At 36.8% G+C, this 15,552-nt stretch overlaps 1 protein-coding gene across 15 annotated transcripts in view; it reads left to right on the plus strand.

The window, feature by feature from the left end:
• SYNE1 (spectrin repeat containing nuclear envelope protein 1) overlaps positions 1 to 15,552 on the plus strand; it is a 538,457-nt gene that overhangs the window by 104,298 nt on the left and 418,607 nt on the right. For all 15 annotated transcript variants that reach the window (XM_033235023.1, XM_033235024.1, XM_033235035.1 and 12 more), the window contains one exon: positions 10,332 to 10,427. In XM_033235023.1, the coding sequence (XP_033090914.1) occupies positions 10,332 to 10,427 (96 nt within the window). The remainder of the gene's footprint in view (positions 1 to 10,331; positions 10,428 to 15,552) is intronic.

Below are 15,552 nucleotides of genomic sequence, written 5' to 3' on the forward strand. Positions count from 1 at the left end.
TTCTAAAAAAAAAAAAAAAATTCATACTAATCGCGAATTTAAATGACATCTTTAGAGTCATAAAATATCACTTTAGTGGTGGCTTTCATCTTCTTTAGTTGTCTTTCCACCAGCAGTGCTGAAAGATAACATGGAAACATGTTCCGAATAGAATTTTACTCCCATCTGTTTCCTTGTACGCACTTTGGTAAGACTATTAATGAGCTCAGACAGGAAGATAAAGAAGCAAAGAGGAAAAGGTAAATGCAATAATTCACCCCCCCAAATAATTTTTTAGTTGTTTTTCTCAAGCTACAATAAGTAGGTGAGATGATGGATATGTTAATTAGCTTGATTTAGTCATTTCACATTGTATGCACATACCAAAAGATCATCTTGTATAATAAATAAATGCAATTTTTATTTGTCAACTATATCTTTTTTTTTTTTTTTTGAGATGGAGTCTCGCTCTGTCACCCAGGCTGGAGTGCAGTGGCCAGATCTCAGCTCACTGCAAGCTCTGCCTCCCGGGTTCACGCCATTCTCCTGCCTCAGCCTCCCGAGTAGCTGGGACTACAGGCGCCGCCACCTCGCCCGGCTAGCTTTTTGTATTTTTAGTAGAGACGGGGTTTCACCGTGTTAGCCAGAGATGGTCTCGATCTCCTGACCTCGTGATCCGCCCGTCTCGGCCTCCCAAAGTGCTGGGATTACAGGCTTGAGCCACCGCGCCCGGCCTGTCAACTATATCTTAATAAAGCTAGGGAAAAAATAAACCCACTTTAATTTGTTAACCCTAAACATTCTAATGAATTAGTTACTTCTAAATGTGTAATTAAAACATCGCAAAGGAAAATCCCCATTTCAAAATGAATAGCATTTATTAATTCATTTATAGAACATATTAGTTTATGGATAACAAAGATCTAGATCTCACAAAGTTTATACAGATTAATAAACATTTTGCTAATATTAATATTTGTCAAAGTTCCTTCTTTAGAAATATATTATTTTATTCATTTATTTATTTTTTTGACATGGAGTCTTGCTCTGTTGCCCAGGCTGGAGTGCAGTGGCATGGCCTCAGATCACTGCAACCTCCTTCTCCCAAGTTCAAGTGATTCTCCTGCCTCAGCCTCCTGAGTAGCTGGGATTACAGGTGCCCACAACCATGTCCAGCCAGTTTTTGTATTTTTAGTAGAGACGAGGTTTTACCATGTTGGCCAGGCTGGTCCTGAACTCCTGACCTCAAATAATTCACCCATCTCAGCTTCCCAAAATGCTGGGATTACAGGTGTAAGCCACCACGCCCAATCAGAAATATATTTTATTTATCATACATTTATTCAATATATATTTTAAAATGCTGTTTAATAAGCTAGGGAATATTAGAGGTGCTGAAAATGTAGCAGTGACCAAAACAGAAAAAAAAAAAAAAGTAATAACCGTCTCATTATGAAGCTTATATCCTAATGGGTGAGAGAGACAGTAAAGATCAAGAAGCTCTTCTGCTGAACATAGACTGAAAAGAAGCAAAGGCAGAAGGAGGCAGATAAGTTAGAGGTTATTGAAGCCATCCAGCCAAGGTACTGGTGACTTTGACTAAGATAGTAGCAGTGGAGGTGATGAGAGGTGGTTAGATACTGGAAGAATTTTGAAAATGAAGCCAACAAGATTTGTTGATGGATCAGATATTGAGTGTGAGCAAAAGAGAGGAGTCAAGGGTAACCCCAACTTGTACCAAATACATAACTTGGAGAATATGCTTCTTTTATACTATATAGTAAAACAAACTTTATTTCATCTGAAAATTGTTAAGAGCTGAGTTTTCCAAGCAGATTTAGAGCTGAGCTGGAGGGCAGTTACTGCTTTTGGTATATTTTTTCAGAATTGAATTAAATAATCGAGGAAGTGGAAAGGATTATGCTATCTGTCACAGGAAACAAAAAAGAATGGGAACGACCTTCCCACCTTTGCTAAGCAGAAGTGGAAAATGATCACAATAGTGCTGTTATAAAGGGAGTGAAAGAGAAGCAAATTACACATACAATTTTTAAGTTACTACATTTTGTTTTGAAGATTTTGGAAACATTCAATTAGATTTTCTGAATAAAATGACAAAAACTGTTGGACATTAATTTTATTTGACTACTGTCAGTGGTTATAATCATGATTTACTTGATCTGGCCCAAGGATATGTTGGCATTCTGATATATTTTACTGTGAAAGATTCTTTGCCAACCTTTGGGGAGGTCACTTGCTCCATACCTGCTGGTTAGCCTCTCTTCCTTCCCACTCCTCTATATTGCTGTTGTTTAACTTGCTGTTCCTACCCAGAAGATGATCATCAGAACATGCAAAAACTCCAGACTGGCCCTGTGATGGGAATTTTTCTCCATATACAATCTCTTAGCCTGTGAAATAATTCCTACCTGAAACTTATATAAACCAGAAGTAGTGGTTTATCTGGTTCTAGAAGTTATGGGTCATTCTGTGCACAGAGGTTTCAAGGGTGCACAGAATGCACATGGAGAGTCAACCCTTGCCTTGGGACCTCCCTACATGCTCTGCAGAAGAAAATTTTGTCACTATCTCAGGTCATGACTCTTCATCCTGTTGAGCAACCCTGACTGTGCTCAATGCTGTGTGTGCCTCGACTGAAGTGAATACTTAACTGTGGAATGCGCTGTTCTAAGCATTTTCTGGTTCAGTTTTATTGGTATCACAGGGTACCCAGCAATCATAAATATTAAGCCATAGGATATGTGTTTAGTATTTTAAAGTATAATGTTGTAGCTTTTTTTGGTGATAAAATGTTTTGGGAGCTCTTTTCCCAAGAGGAAAAAGCATTTACTAGAAGACTAAAAGTGATTATGGATGATGGCAAATGAGGACCTAGATGGTCCTGGCATGAGACAGGTGATTTTATCATTTTCTTTGTTAAATACTAAATTATTAATACTGAAAATCTACTTTATAGCTGCACAATATTGGTCAATTGGGATTCTAAGATTGCAGAAGATTTGTAGAAATTTGTACCTCATAAGGTGATGACATGCTAGTAATATTTCAAAGTAGGTTTCTAGTCTTCCACAAAGCAGCCACTATGGAAAACAGTATGTCAATTCTTAAAAAAATAAAAATAAAAATAGAATTAACATGTAGTTCAGCAATTCCACTTCAGGGTATATATCCAAAAGAATTGAAAGCAGGGTCTTGAGGAGACATTAATACACTCATGCTCATAGAAGCATTAATCACAATAGCCAGAAAATGGAAACAACCCAGGTGTCCATTGATGGATGAATGGATATAAAATATGTGGTATATCCATATAATGGAATATAATTCAGCTTTTTAAAAGGATGGAATTCTGACACCTGCTACAACACGGATGAACGTTGAGGACATAATACTAAGTGAAATAAGCCAGTCACGAAATGACAGATACTGTGTGATTCTACTTATAAGAGGTATCTGGAGTAGTCAAAATCATTGAAAAGAAAATAGAATGGTAGTTGCCAGGGGCTGAAGGACAGAGGGAATGGCTGGTTGTTGTTTAACAGGTATAGATTTTCAATTTTGCAAAATTAAAATGGTGCAGATCAATTTTACAACAATGTGGAAATATGTAACACTACTGAACTGTATGCTTAAAATAGTTAACATGGTAAATTTTATATTATGTGTATTTTAGCACATTCGAAAATTAAAAAGTTAAACTACATTCAAAAGAGGGTTGTCTCAATCCCCAGTAGATGCCTGAAGCCACAGATGGTACTGAACTTGATCACTGTCCACTAGAATACATTTCTGTTCATGTCCTCTACCCACAAATGTATGCCTTTTCCATCTTAACTAAGCACTTATCATTTACTCTGGCCATAACTTTTGTTAAGGTGTGACAGCCAATTTTCCTTTTTTTACAGTTTCACAAATAAAAGATTTATTCTTACCATGGATCTTAGCAATCTCAGATGTTTTTTTTTCATTTTCTTATTGAGAACTTTCATCTTTTCACTTAAAGGAAGCACTTTACAGCATCTTGTTGGCATATCCAAATTGCCAGCATCACTACACTTGCACTCTGTGGTCATTATTAAGTAAAATAAGGATGACTTGAACACAGGCACTGTGATACCGCAGCAGTTGATGTGATAACCTAGACAACTATGAAGTGACAAGCAGGTGGGTCAGGTTGAGTAGACAGCATGAAAACCCCGGGCAAAGGGATGATTCATGTCCCAGACAGGGACAGTTTAAGATTTCATCACACAGCCAGGCACGGTGGCTCACACCCATAATCCCAGCACTTCGGGAGGCCAAGGTGGGTGGATCATGAGGTCAGGAGATCGAGACCATCCTGGCTAACACAGTGAAACCCCGTCTCTACTAAAAATACAAAAAATTAGCCAGGCGTGGTGGCGGGCACCTGTAGTCCCAGCTACTTGGGAGGCTGAGGCAGGAGAATGGCATGAACCTGGGAGGCAGAGGTTGCAGTGAGCCAAGATCGCACCACTGCACTCCATCCTGGGCAACAGAGCGAGACTCCGTCTCAAACAACAACAACAACAACAACAACAAAAGATTTCATCACACTATGCAGAACAGTGTGCAATTTAAAACTTATGAATTGTTTCTTTCTGGAATTTTGTTTAATCTTTTCAGACTACAGTTGACCCTAGGTAATTGAAACTGCAAATAAAGGAGGACTATTTTAGTAAAAAAAAAAAAAAAATACAATTAGGTTAGGTTCTTCTGAAAATATGCACTTCTGGTTTACAGAACAAATTTACTTTTGGTCACTTATGTGAGTGGAAGTGGGGAGACACTAACATTTAAATTGTTACACTCAGAATAGTGTTTACACACTAAGAAATGAGACGCATGTCAGTTGTGCCTCATTTTGTTGCAAGTAAATAAAATTAATTTTAGATGATTTAACCAAGAAGAAAGAGCTATTGAAAGGCTACTAGGTGTCTCAAAATAAAAGAAGGAAAAGCCAGCTGAGTAAGACAGACAACATAGTAGGCCTGCGGTGCTCAGACTCTGTGCTCCAAAGAAGGGCCTATCTTTAAGAATACACCTTGACTGGCTTCTGGGAGATAACCTCCGAGCCCTCGGAATATTCTGCCTGAATAGCATGGTTTTCTATGCCTGATACCTTGAGCCACACTATATTTAGAGTGACAGTTTTTGTGTGTCCTGGGGCCTTGGCCATGCTGTACCACCTTGATCAGATCTTTTTATGTTAACAGTGTGATTTGGGTTAAAACTTTTTTTTGCTGGGGTTGAGGGTGTGGGAGAGAGCTGGAGCTGAGTAGCTGAGGTCAGTCACATGGATATTGCTTGCCTATGTGATAGACCCCCCCCAATAAAAACCCTGAACACTAAGACTTGGGGGAACTTCCCTGGTTGGAAACACTTCACATGGGTTGTCACATGTCATTGCTGGGAAAAATAAGTACATCCTCATGTGACTCCACTGGGAAGGGAAAGGTCACTCACCTCTGAAAGCTTGTGCATCATTTCTCCTGGACTTCACTGCATGTATCTTTCTGCTTTGCTGATTATAATCTGTATCTTTTTGCTGTCATAAGCTGTAACCATGAGTTCAGCAGCACTTCTGAGTTCTGAGTCCTTCTAGTGAATCATCAAGCCTGAAAGTGTTCTTGGGAACCCGCAACACACTGACTGACCCAGTTGTGAGAAAGACAGAGTCAGAATGGCTCTTGGGACCTCAGCAGCATGACCTGATGACACTGGTCCCTAGGTCACTGCCATACAATGTGACCCCAGACATCTTCTGGACCCAAGAATATCATGGGCCCAGCTCAGGTCACTCACATAACACGATAGAGTGTCCCCCAAATATGACCACGGGGGGACATCAAGACACAGATGTGACTTGAGCTGGTTTGTATCCATGCCAGTATATGTTACGTATGTTGGTACATATGGTGCTTCTCTTATTACTCTTTTAGTCTTTCTTAAATCCACATTTAAAAGTTAATGAAGTTAGTGTTTCTGATAGAGTAGCAGGCACTTCAGCTGATCGGTCAATACTTTTTCTATTGATAATAAATACAGATTACATTTATGAGTTTGTGTATTATTCAGGAAAAATTAATGTTAATACCATAATTTTTATACTAAGCTTCCTGTCTAACAAGGTGACTCAAAGTATAAAATCCTGGGCTCTAATCCCAGCCACTTAGTGTCTCTGAGATTCAGATTCCTTGCTTATCAAGAGAGGGTGGTGTTCCCATAGGTAGTGGCTGTGAATATTAAATAAGATAGCAGGTAGGAGTCCACATAATAGTGCTCAACACATTTAGATGTTTAACAATATTTTATTCATTTTTTTCTTCCCTTCCTATTTTATTATCTTCCCCCTTTTATCCTTACTTAAACACCTACTGAATTTGAATAATATCTAAGCCATAGAAATACCTACTGAATATTGGAATTCATATGTTGTATGTAGTCTATACTAGGACTGTTTTGTCATAATTCCTTTATGCACCAACATTTTTATTTCATATATAATGTTTAAATGTGAGAACTTCTGAAATTGTCATTTCATACTGTATTAGTCCATTTTCACATTGCTATAAAGATATACCCAAGACTGGGTAATATATAAAGGAAAGAGGTTTAATTGACTCACAGTTCCACATGGCTGGAGAGGCCTCAGGAAACTTACAATCGTGGCAGAAAGCGAAGGGGAAACAGGCATCTTCTTCACAAGGTGGCAGGAGGGAAGTGAAGTGAGAGCACAGGAAAAACATGCCACTTTAAAAACCATCAGATCTTGTGAGAATTCACTCACTATCATGAGAACCCATAGGGGAAGCCACCCTCATAATCCAATTCACCTCCCACCACGTTCCTCCCTTGGCATATGGGGATCATGGGAATTACTATCCGAGATGAGATTTGGGTGGTGGAGACACAGAGTCAAACCATATCACATACCAAATAGTTATTTTGAGTACAATTTTTTCATCAAATTATTATCTTAATCTTTTTCACCTTCAGAATATAATTGTTTCTCAAGGCATGAAATTGACATGCAGCACAGCAAACATAGCTATCCTCTCATGAATAAAAATATGAAACAAATGGTGGATAAGTGTTTATACATCCTGATGTTAAATACATCCTGATACCTATAGACTGGTAAAGAGACACAAGTTATTCACACACATACAATGTTAGAGAACGAATTATTTTCCCGAAATATAGGAAATGGTCAGTCAAAGTTACAACAAAGATGACTGTGCTTCCCTACATTTCATAAGGTTCAGGAAGAAATATTTGCTCTCCTTTAAGTCCTAAGAGAAAGGGAATGAATCGCATTACATATTATCAAGGGGGCTCCTATGGCAAAAATAAAGGGGGAGGAGGAGAAACAGAGGAAAGCACGCTGTGAGGTCTGCAACACTCATGAGTTAACCAAGGCTGTAGCCAGGGAAGGTCAACTCTCCAGCAACAGAGGTCTGTGCATTTTCCCTGAATTGATAGACATTTTGAGACCAGGCAACACTTCTAGAGCCAGAACTTCGAGTTTAAATCTAGTTTGAGGAAAGCTTCTAGAAGGGGTGGCACAGAAGAAAGTACTACTTTCTCCTCTTGTTCATTACCATCTCCCTCTCCTATCACCAAGTCAGAAGGGCCATTGTTTGAACCACCTCAGATTCAGCATGAACATGTCTTCCTTCCATGGAAGAATGTGCTAAATAGGATTGGGAAGGCCAGAAGAGAATATAATTTCCTCAAATATTGTACAAAAAAAGAGAGCTTACCACAATTTCCCATTAATAAATAAAGGTCATTGTGGTCTTGAAAAGTGCTTGATAGATGTCTATCTATATTTTCCGTTAAGTCAAGATCCAATAAATTATCTGCGTCTCTAAGTCTCCTTTTTGACCTTCAACACTGTGACCCAAGTCTTACCAAAGTCACCATATTGGTGGTATAGATATTTGTACATGTGACAGGAGAAATATTTTAGCTGAAAGATTTTCTGTTAAAATATTGTTCCAAAAATTAAATGTGAGGTAGTCATCATAGTAAATTTCCCCTTAATTGATTGTTTGGTGTATATAAACAATACCTTATACAAACTGGGATGGCAAAACTTGTCCAGTAATTACTAATTTTTTAAAATTCTGGTGTAATAAAGGCTGTTTATTGGTTTCACACAATGTTTACATTCATTCATTCATTCATTCAATCAATCAGCCAGCAAGCCAGCAATAGATATGAAGTGCCTGCCACATGTTTGACAAAGTTTAGGAGAGGTCGCTTACCGGGATTTAAGAGACATATATAAGCAGAAAAAAAATTGTAAAGAACAAAGGACTCAGGATTGAGTGGTCAATGACCACAGTTAGGAAGAAGAGAGGAGAAAGAAAGAGAAAGGCCTGTGAACTAGGCAGTCTAGTCACAGAGTTTTGGGTAGGAACAGATCAGGGAGAGAATGGTATCGGCAATGTCCCATGCAGAGAGGCCAGTAGGCTGCTGAGCTGTTCAGCTGTCGCTGCTGATCGGAAGGCCAATTCTGGAGCCTTGTGGAGGGAACAGCTGGAGGAAAAAGGAAAGCATGTGCAGCATGAGTAGCAATAGAGGAGGGAAAGAAGAGAGGCAGAAGTGAGGTGAGAGGACATGTTCCTCAAAGTGGCAGATACCTGTGTATTTTTAAAGTCAAAACAGATGAAGGCATGCATTTTATCATTTTTGGGTGTAAAATTTCTTGAAATCTTTATTATTTCATGAGAATTCCCTGCTTTCCTTACTTTTTGCATATTTATAACAATGCACGAAAAATTTTATTTGCATTTGCTCACTGAATATATCAAGCGTTTATGAACTTGTTCCTCATTGTTTTGCTTGATTTAAATAATTTGGGTACAAGTGGATACTTTGAATGATAGACTGCATTTTTAATGACTGTATATGGCTAAGACAATAATTTTTATTCTTATTGCACCAAATAGTTTTCTTTGTAATGGCTTCTTTTATTCTGATTAATTTTATTTATGTGCTTAGAATATAAAGTCACTATTACATTTTGGCTATATAAGTAAGAAGCAGCATGAATGATGGAATTTGAAAGAGAATGATAAAAATGAAAACTCTGTTATTTTTCAACAAGCATTTCACAGCATGAGAACAAAATGTGTTCAACTGCTCACTTTATAACGAGAGAAAAATACATTTTAAATTAGAATTGTACTGCTCAGGCATTATAATTCATGCAGTCATAAGAGAAATATAAATGTTCTACATCAGTTGGTAGAGAAAGAAAGTCACATTTCAACCAAACATTTGGTGTTAAACCTCTTAGATAGAACACATTCTTTTTTAAAGAAAGAAAGACAATTGAAAGTCAAGAATTGAACATTAGGCCTTTAATAAGATTCAGTAAGAATCAGAAAACTATAAAGTTTGAAATCAGATGCTAAATGGAAAACAAATCCTGATTCTGTGATAAATCAGTGAACACCTCCCCTCTATTGACCATCAACATTGGCACAATGGTTTCTTTACTTTCTCCTGAGCCAAGATAGACCCTAATTCAATGTTTGATGAATTCCAGTATATTAAGTATTTTAATAACCTTTATAAAAAAAAGATGCTCCATGAATTAAATGTGGGCTTTGGCTTATTCTTCCAGCAGCAGTGATGGATTTGCACTGATCTGTCTGTACTCTTGTGCTTATGATAATTTGGGTTCAATGACACACTGAAAGAAGTTTCGCTAGATTCATCAGGCTGTAAAACACAACATAATAGCTAACTAACCCACGGGAAGATTGAACCTGCAACCTTAGCTATGCCAACAGTGCTCCTCCAGCAGATCACTGAGCTAATGAGGTTGCTGTGGTGAGAATGTCCTATAGAAGGGCTGCACGTTGTTAAGCCCTAGTAGTGTGGCATGCACAGAGTGAGGCTGAGGTTGGTCCATGCAGCTGTTGCTCTGCTTTTATGTCCCGCTATAATCTCTCTCTTATCTTTTAGGTTGATAGTACCCTCTTTTCGTTGCCTTATCCCACAACATCCTGCCCTTCAAAAATCACTTTCTAGAAAGAAGCTGGTACATACATTAAGGCTCAAGCATTAAATCTTCTGAGGTTTTTGAATATTGAGTTTTATCTCCACTGGATTATTTTATTCTCACAGTCATCAAAAGGCAATTGGCAACTCAATCCAAAATAAAGAATTAAAGTATATAGAAGCTTCTCCTACAGATTTCACCAGCATAAGTAACAAAGGTGAGACAGAGAGAGAAAGAGAGAAATAGAGAGGGAAGAGATATTTTCTGCACTTATTCCTCTTTGCTTTTACAGCGAAAACCTCCAATGGTGGTGGATGATCTTTTTGAAGACATGAAAGATGGTGTTAAACTGCTTGCCCTTCTGGAGGTCCTGTCTGGGCAGAAGCTGGTAAGAATATTTTTATGTTATTATACTTGTCAAATTGTTTCCATTTGGAATTTGGGGACTGTGGAGTTGAGAGTGCTAAGATGTGCTGCCCATCTAAAAAAAGTTATTTGTTGTGGTTGGTAGTATACTGGAAACACTGGTCTGCTTACACTTCTACTTCTAAGTGCAAGGAATATATTTCCCTTCTTGTTCTTGCAAACCCCTAGTGCATTTGAAACGTTATGTTTATAATAACAACCTGACAATTAAGAGTAAAGAACTTCATCAGTAACTTAACATGATTAACCATTGTATCTATATGGTATACAAGAAGCTAGTTGCAAATTACCAGATCTCTCACTTTAAGTGTTTGTCTTCCATTTAGAAAGAAATGTTGGTCCATATCTGTGTATTTATATAGTTGTTTGTTGAAAATTAAACTGGAAACCAGCGTGGCATTTTTCATATTCTTGTTGACATCATCCATCATCCATCATTTGCAGCAAGAACACCCTGTTCAGAGTTGTTTTTATGTGCTGTGGAACCAGCAGAGTGAAAAACAACATTAACAGTGTACTAGAAAGTGTATTTTCTACATTGTCAAATAATAAAATATTTTTTCTTGCTTATCTCTTTTTCATTTCAGAGTAGTAGAGCAGTAAGTAGTTCATAAACATAAATTATTTATAAATAATGTTTACCATAATTTGGAAAAAGGAATTCAGGAAAAAATTTTCAAGATGTTAGATAACACACTAGACACAAGAGTCCAAAACTGAAAGTCCCTTTTTTTCTTTATCACTTGTATCTTGGCAATAATGACACAGTCATTATTACTTGGATAACTAAGTTTTTAAAAGAGGATTTTTGCCTCTTTAAAATTAATTTCCATTCATTTTGTACAGGGAGCCCTCAAATAGCTTTTGTAAGAATTGTTTGTTGAAAAACATAAACTGGTAATAATTTTGCATCAGTCATTTATGTAATTGGATTCCCAGGTAGCAGATGCTTCTGGCACCCCATGTCTCATCTCAGCTACATCAGTGGTAGACATTCCCATATAGTCTGACAGCTTCTTTCTTCAAGCACTGGCAGTTATCTGTCTGGCTTTCTGCCTCAGGGCTTTTATTAAAGGCACAAGTTGCACAGAGCAGCTTTGAAGTTTTGGGGAGTTAGTGGTACCAAGGGACCCTCAACCAATGGATATGGGAGTCTATGAATAAATGCTCCACCCTAAAATTCTTAGGGTAATTCTGAGACAGGTGATTCTGAGGCATGTTTTACACATGTCTTATAGAGTTCCTATAGGGTCACCAGTGGGATTGAGTTCCAGTTGCCAATAACAGTAACCCTTAATAGCACATCCTTTGTTAGCTTTTGCTCCTTCCCCATCTCGCTCTCCACACATCCTTATTCTTGCTACCTGGGATCACCTCCCTAGTAAGCTACATGCACCCAAGAGCTTGTCTCAAGCTCTGCTTTGGAAGAAATCAAGCTAGACATAGATGAACAGGCAATTTGGAATGTGTATAGGCATATGCATGAGCTAAAGATACTAGATAAGCATTAGGATGTGGGAGTCGTTAGACTGAAATACATACTCTCTTGATTACCTGATATAACTGGTCATTTAGATATATCCTCCTGAATTAAGCTATTTTCTTGATGGGTAAAGAAATCTTTATATGAATATTCATGTGGGTATTCAAGAAGTTTATGTGTCATTCTAAGTGTCATTACAATCTGCCGTTATACTTGACAGTACAATACAGTATACAGAAATCTTGATGGGCATTTAACTGCCAGGCTAAATTATTCTAGAAAAAAAGCATATATTTTTGACATGACAACCCTACTACTGTTTTAAGTATGCTACTCATTCGGATATAGTTAGAATTATGGGATCTTAAAGCTAGCAGGAATTTCAGGAAAAAATCTTAGCATTCTCATTTAACAGGTAGGGAAACTGGTGCATAGAACGGCAGTTTCTGATTTAACCTTTATTATTTATTTATATTGAATTCTTCAAGAGTCTGAATTACATAAAATAAAATCATTCTGAAATTATAAATATGCTGTGGCAAAGGTTATTTAATTTTTTTGCATGTATGTATTATTATTCAGGACCACACTAAGATGAAGAGCATCATTTAAAGGTCTGAGCATCCTAGGCATTCTTTTAGAGCTTTTCAAAGGGACAATATGGGCAAGAATGTTTCCCTTAGGAGTGTTAATATTGTTCAGGAATGTAATTGTGCAATAGAACCTTACTGAGAACCCTATACTTAATGTCACAGTTCACATAGGTCAGGATTCTGGATCTGATTATGATCATCTGAGAAATGTGACCAAATGGCTTCACATTCTTTCTATTGTGCCAGCATCTTAGGGTAAGAGTAGAATTTCAATATCCTAGTACCCTTTCATAGCCTATTGTGACTCCCTTGTCTATGATTTTATTTAAGGTATTAGGGAGTTATAAAAAATTACAATTCTTATCCTTGGATTTTTCTACATCCCTTGAATGTTATTTGTGAAACATTTGTTCTTTGAATGGGTAAGTAATTACTTAGCTGCAATTGCACATAAACATAGGAAAACTAAATGTAATACTGCACTTAAGAGTTGTTTTTAAGAACATGAGGAATTACTATTGAAACATTAGAAACAATAGAAGCAATATGAATAGAGATTAAGGGCTGTAGAGAAACTTCTTTTTTATCTATGTTATTAACCTTCTGAACAGTATTTTTGCAAAAGACTCTTGAACACTTTGCCTTTCAAGAGAAGGGTAATAATCCATTTAGAAATGAATGATGGATGCTCAGAAAATCTTGAGTGTCAGATTTCCCTGCATGTCCACCAGGTGACTCTGTTAGTCATTGATCATATATTTAGAGTAGAACTCAATTCTCCAATGGTATTTGTCATTGTCTAATAATCATTCAACTAACATTTCTAGAGTCCCTATTATGGATAAGACACTATCTTGTGCCCTCTAAGAAACACAGATGAATGAGATATAGTCAGTGCCCTCAAAGAGATTATAGCCTAATAGGCATAATAATTATATTATAATAGGTTAAGTTGTGTGAAAATAGATGCAAATATGTGGTGGAACAATAAAATAAATGTTTGTATCTTTCTCACTTAGCAGGATACATCTGAAGAAGAAAAGCAGGGAGAAAGTATTTGTCCTACTAGATATCAGATCTTACAATGAAACTGTATCACTTTAGACAGTGTGGTCTTTGTACAGAGATGAGCATACTGACAAATACCATAGAGTCCAGAAACAAGCCAAGGCATGAATGGAACTTTAGTATATGTCAAAGGAGGTTATCAGATATGGGTGTGGAGAGTGGGGAACTGTTCAATAAGTGGAACAGCTCAAAAGAAACTTAACAAGCCAGAAGGGATTGGGGTCCTATCTTTAGCCTCCTGAAACAGAATAATTGTCAACCCAGAATTTTGTATCCAGGAAAACTAAATTTCATAAATGATGGAGAAATAGTCTTTTCAGACAAAGAAATGCTGAGAGCATTTGTCACTACCAGGCCAGCCTTACGGGAGATACTAAAAGGAATTCTAAACCTTGAAACAGAAGGTAGATATGCACCTCTTGAAAACATAAAACTCACAAGGTCTATAAAACAATAACATAACTAATAAAGTAGGTTACAATCAACATGATGACTGCAACCTCTTGTCTCAATATTAACTTTGAACATAAATGGCCTAAATGCTTCACTTAAAAGATACAGATTGGCAGAATGGATAACAAAATGACAAACCAAAATATTTGCTTTCTTCAAGAGACTCACCTAAGGAATTTTATAAACTCCAGATAAATGAGCGGAAAAAATATTCCATGCAAATGGAAACCAAAAGTGAACAAGAGTAGCTATTCTTATATCAGATAAAACAGATTTTAAAGAAACAATGTAAAAAAAGACAGAGGAGGTCATTAAGTAATGATAAAAGGACAAATTCAACAAGATGATATTACAATTCTCAATATATATGTGTATAACTCTGGAGCTTCCAGATTCATAAAACGTTACTATTAGACCTAAGAAATTAGATGGACAGCAACAAAATAATTGTGGGGTACTTCAACACTTCACTGACAGCACTAGACAGATCATTGAGGTAGAAAGTAAAAAAAGAAACAGTGGATTTAAACTACACTCAGAACAAATGGACCTAACACATCTTTATAGAATACTTGACCGAAGAACTGCAGAATATATATTCTTCTCATTAACACATGGAACATTCTCCAGGATAGACCATATGATAAGTCACAAAACAAGTCTCAATAAATTTTAAAAAGTCAACATTCTCAGACCACAGTGAAATAAAACTAGAAATCAACTTCAAAAGGAACCCCCAAACTATGCAAACACATGAAAATTAAGCAGTATGCTCCTGAATGATTTTTGGATTAACAATGAATTCAAGATGGAAATTTAAGAGTTATTTGAAATGAATGGTAATAGTGATACAAGTTATCAAACCCTCTAGGATACAGCAAAAGCAGTGCTGAGAGGAAAGTTTATAGTGCTAAATTCCTACATTGAAAAGTCTGAAAAATCACAAATTGACAACCTAACATCATACCTCAAGGAACTAGAGAAACCAAAGCAAATCAAATCCAAACCTAGTAGGATAAAAGAAATAACAAAGATCAGTGCTGAACTAAATTAAATTGAAACAAACTAACAGAAAATACAAAAGATAAATGAAACAAAAAACTTGGGTCTTTAAAAATATAAACAAGACTGATAGACCATTTGCTAGATTGACCAAGAAGAGAGAAGATTCAAATGAGCTCAATTAGAAATGATAATGGAGACATTACAACCAACACCACAGAAATACAAAACATTACTCAAGACTGCTATGAACGCCTCTATGCATACAAACTAGAAAATCTATAGGAAAGGGATAAATGTCTGGAAACACACAACTCTCCTAGGTTAAATCAGGAAGAAATAGAAACCCTGAACAGACTAAAAACAACCTGTGAAAACTGAATCAGTAATAGAAAAATTGCCAACAAAAAAAGCCCAGGGCCAGATGGGTTCACAGCTGAATTCTACCAGGCATTCAAAGAAGAATTGGTTTTAATCCTACTGAAACT

The sequence above is a fragment of the Trachypithecus francoisi genome, unplaced genomic scaffold (assembly GCF_009764315.1).
Source record: "Trachypithecus francoisi isolate TF-2019V2 unplaced genomic scaffold, Tfra_2.0 Lachesis_group15, whole genome shotgun sequence".
Classification (NCBI taxonomy): domain Eukaryota; kingdom Metazoa; phylum Chordata; class Mammalia; order Primates; family Cercopithecidae; genus Trachypithecus; species Trachypithecus francoisi.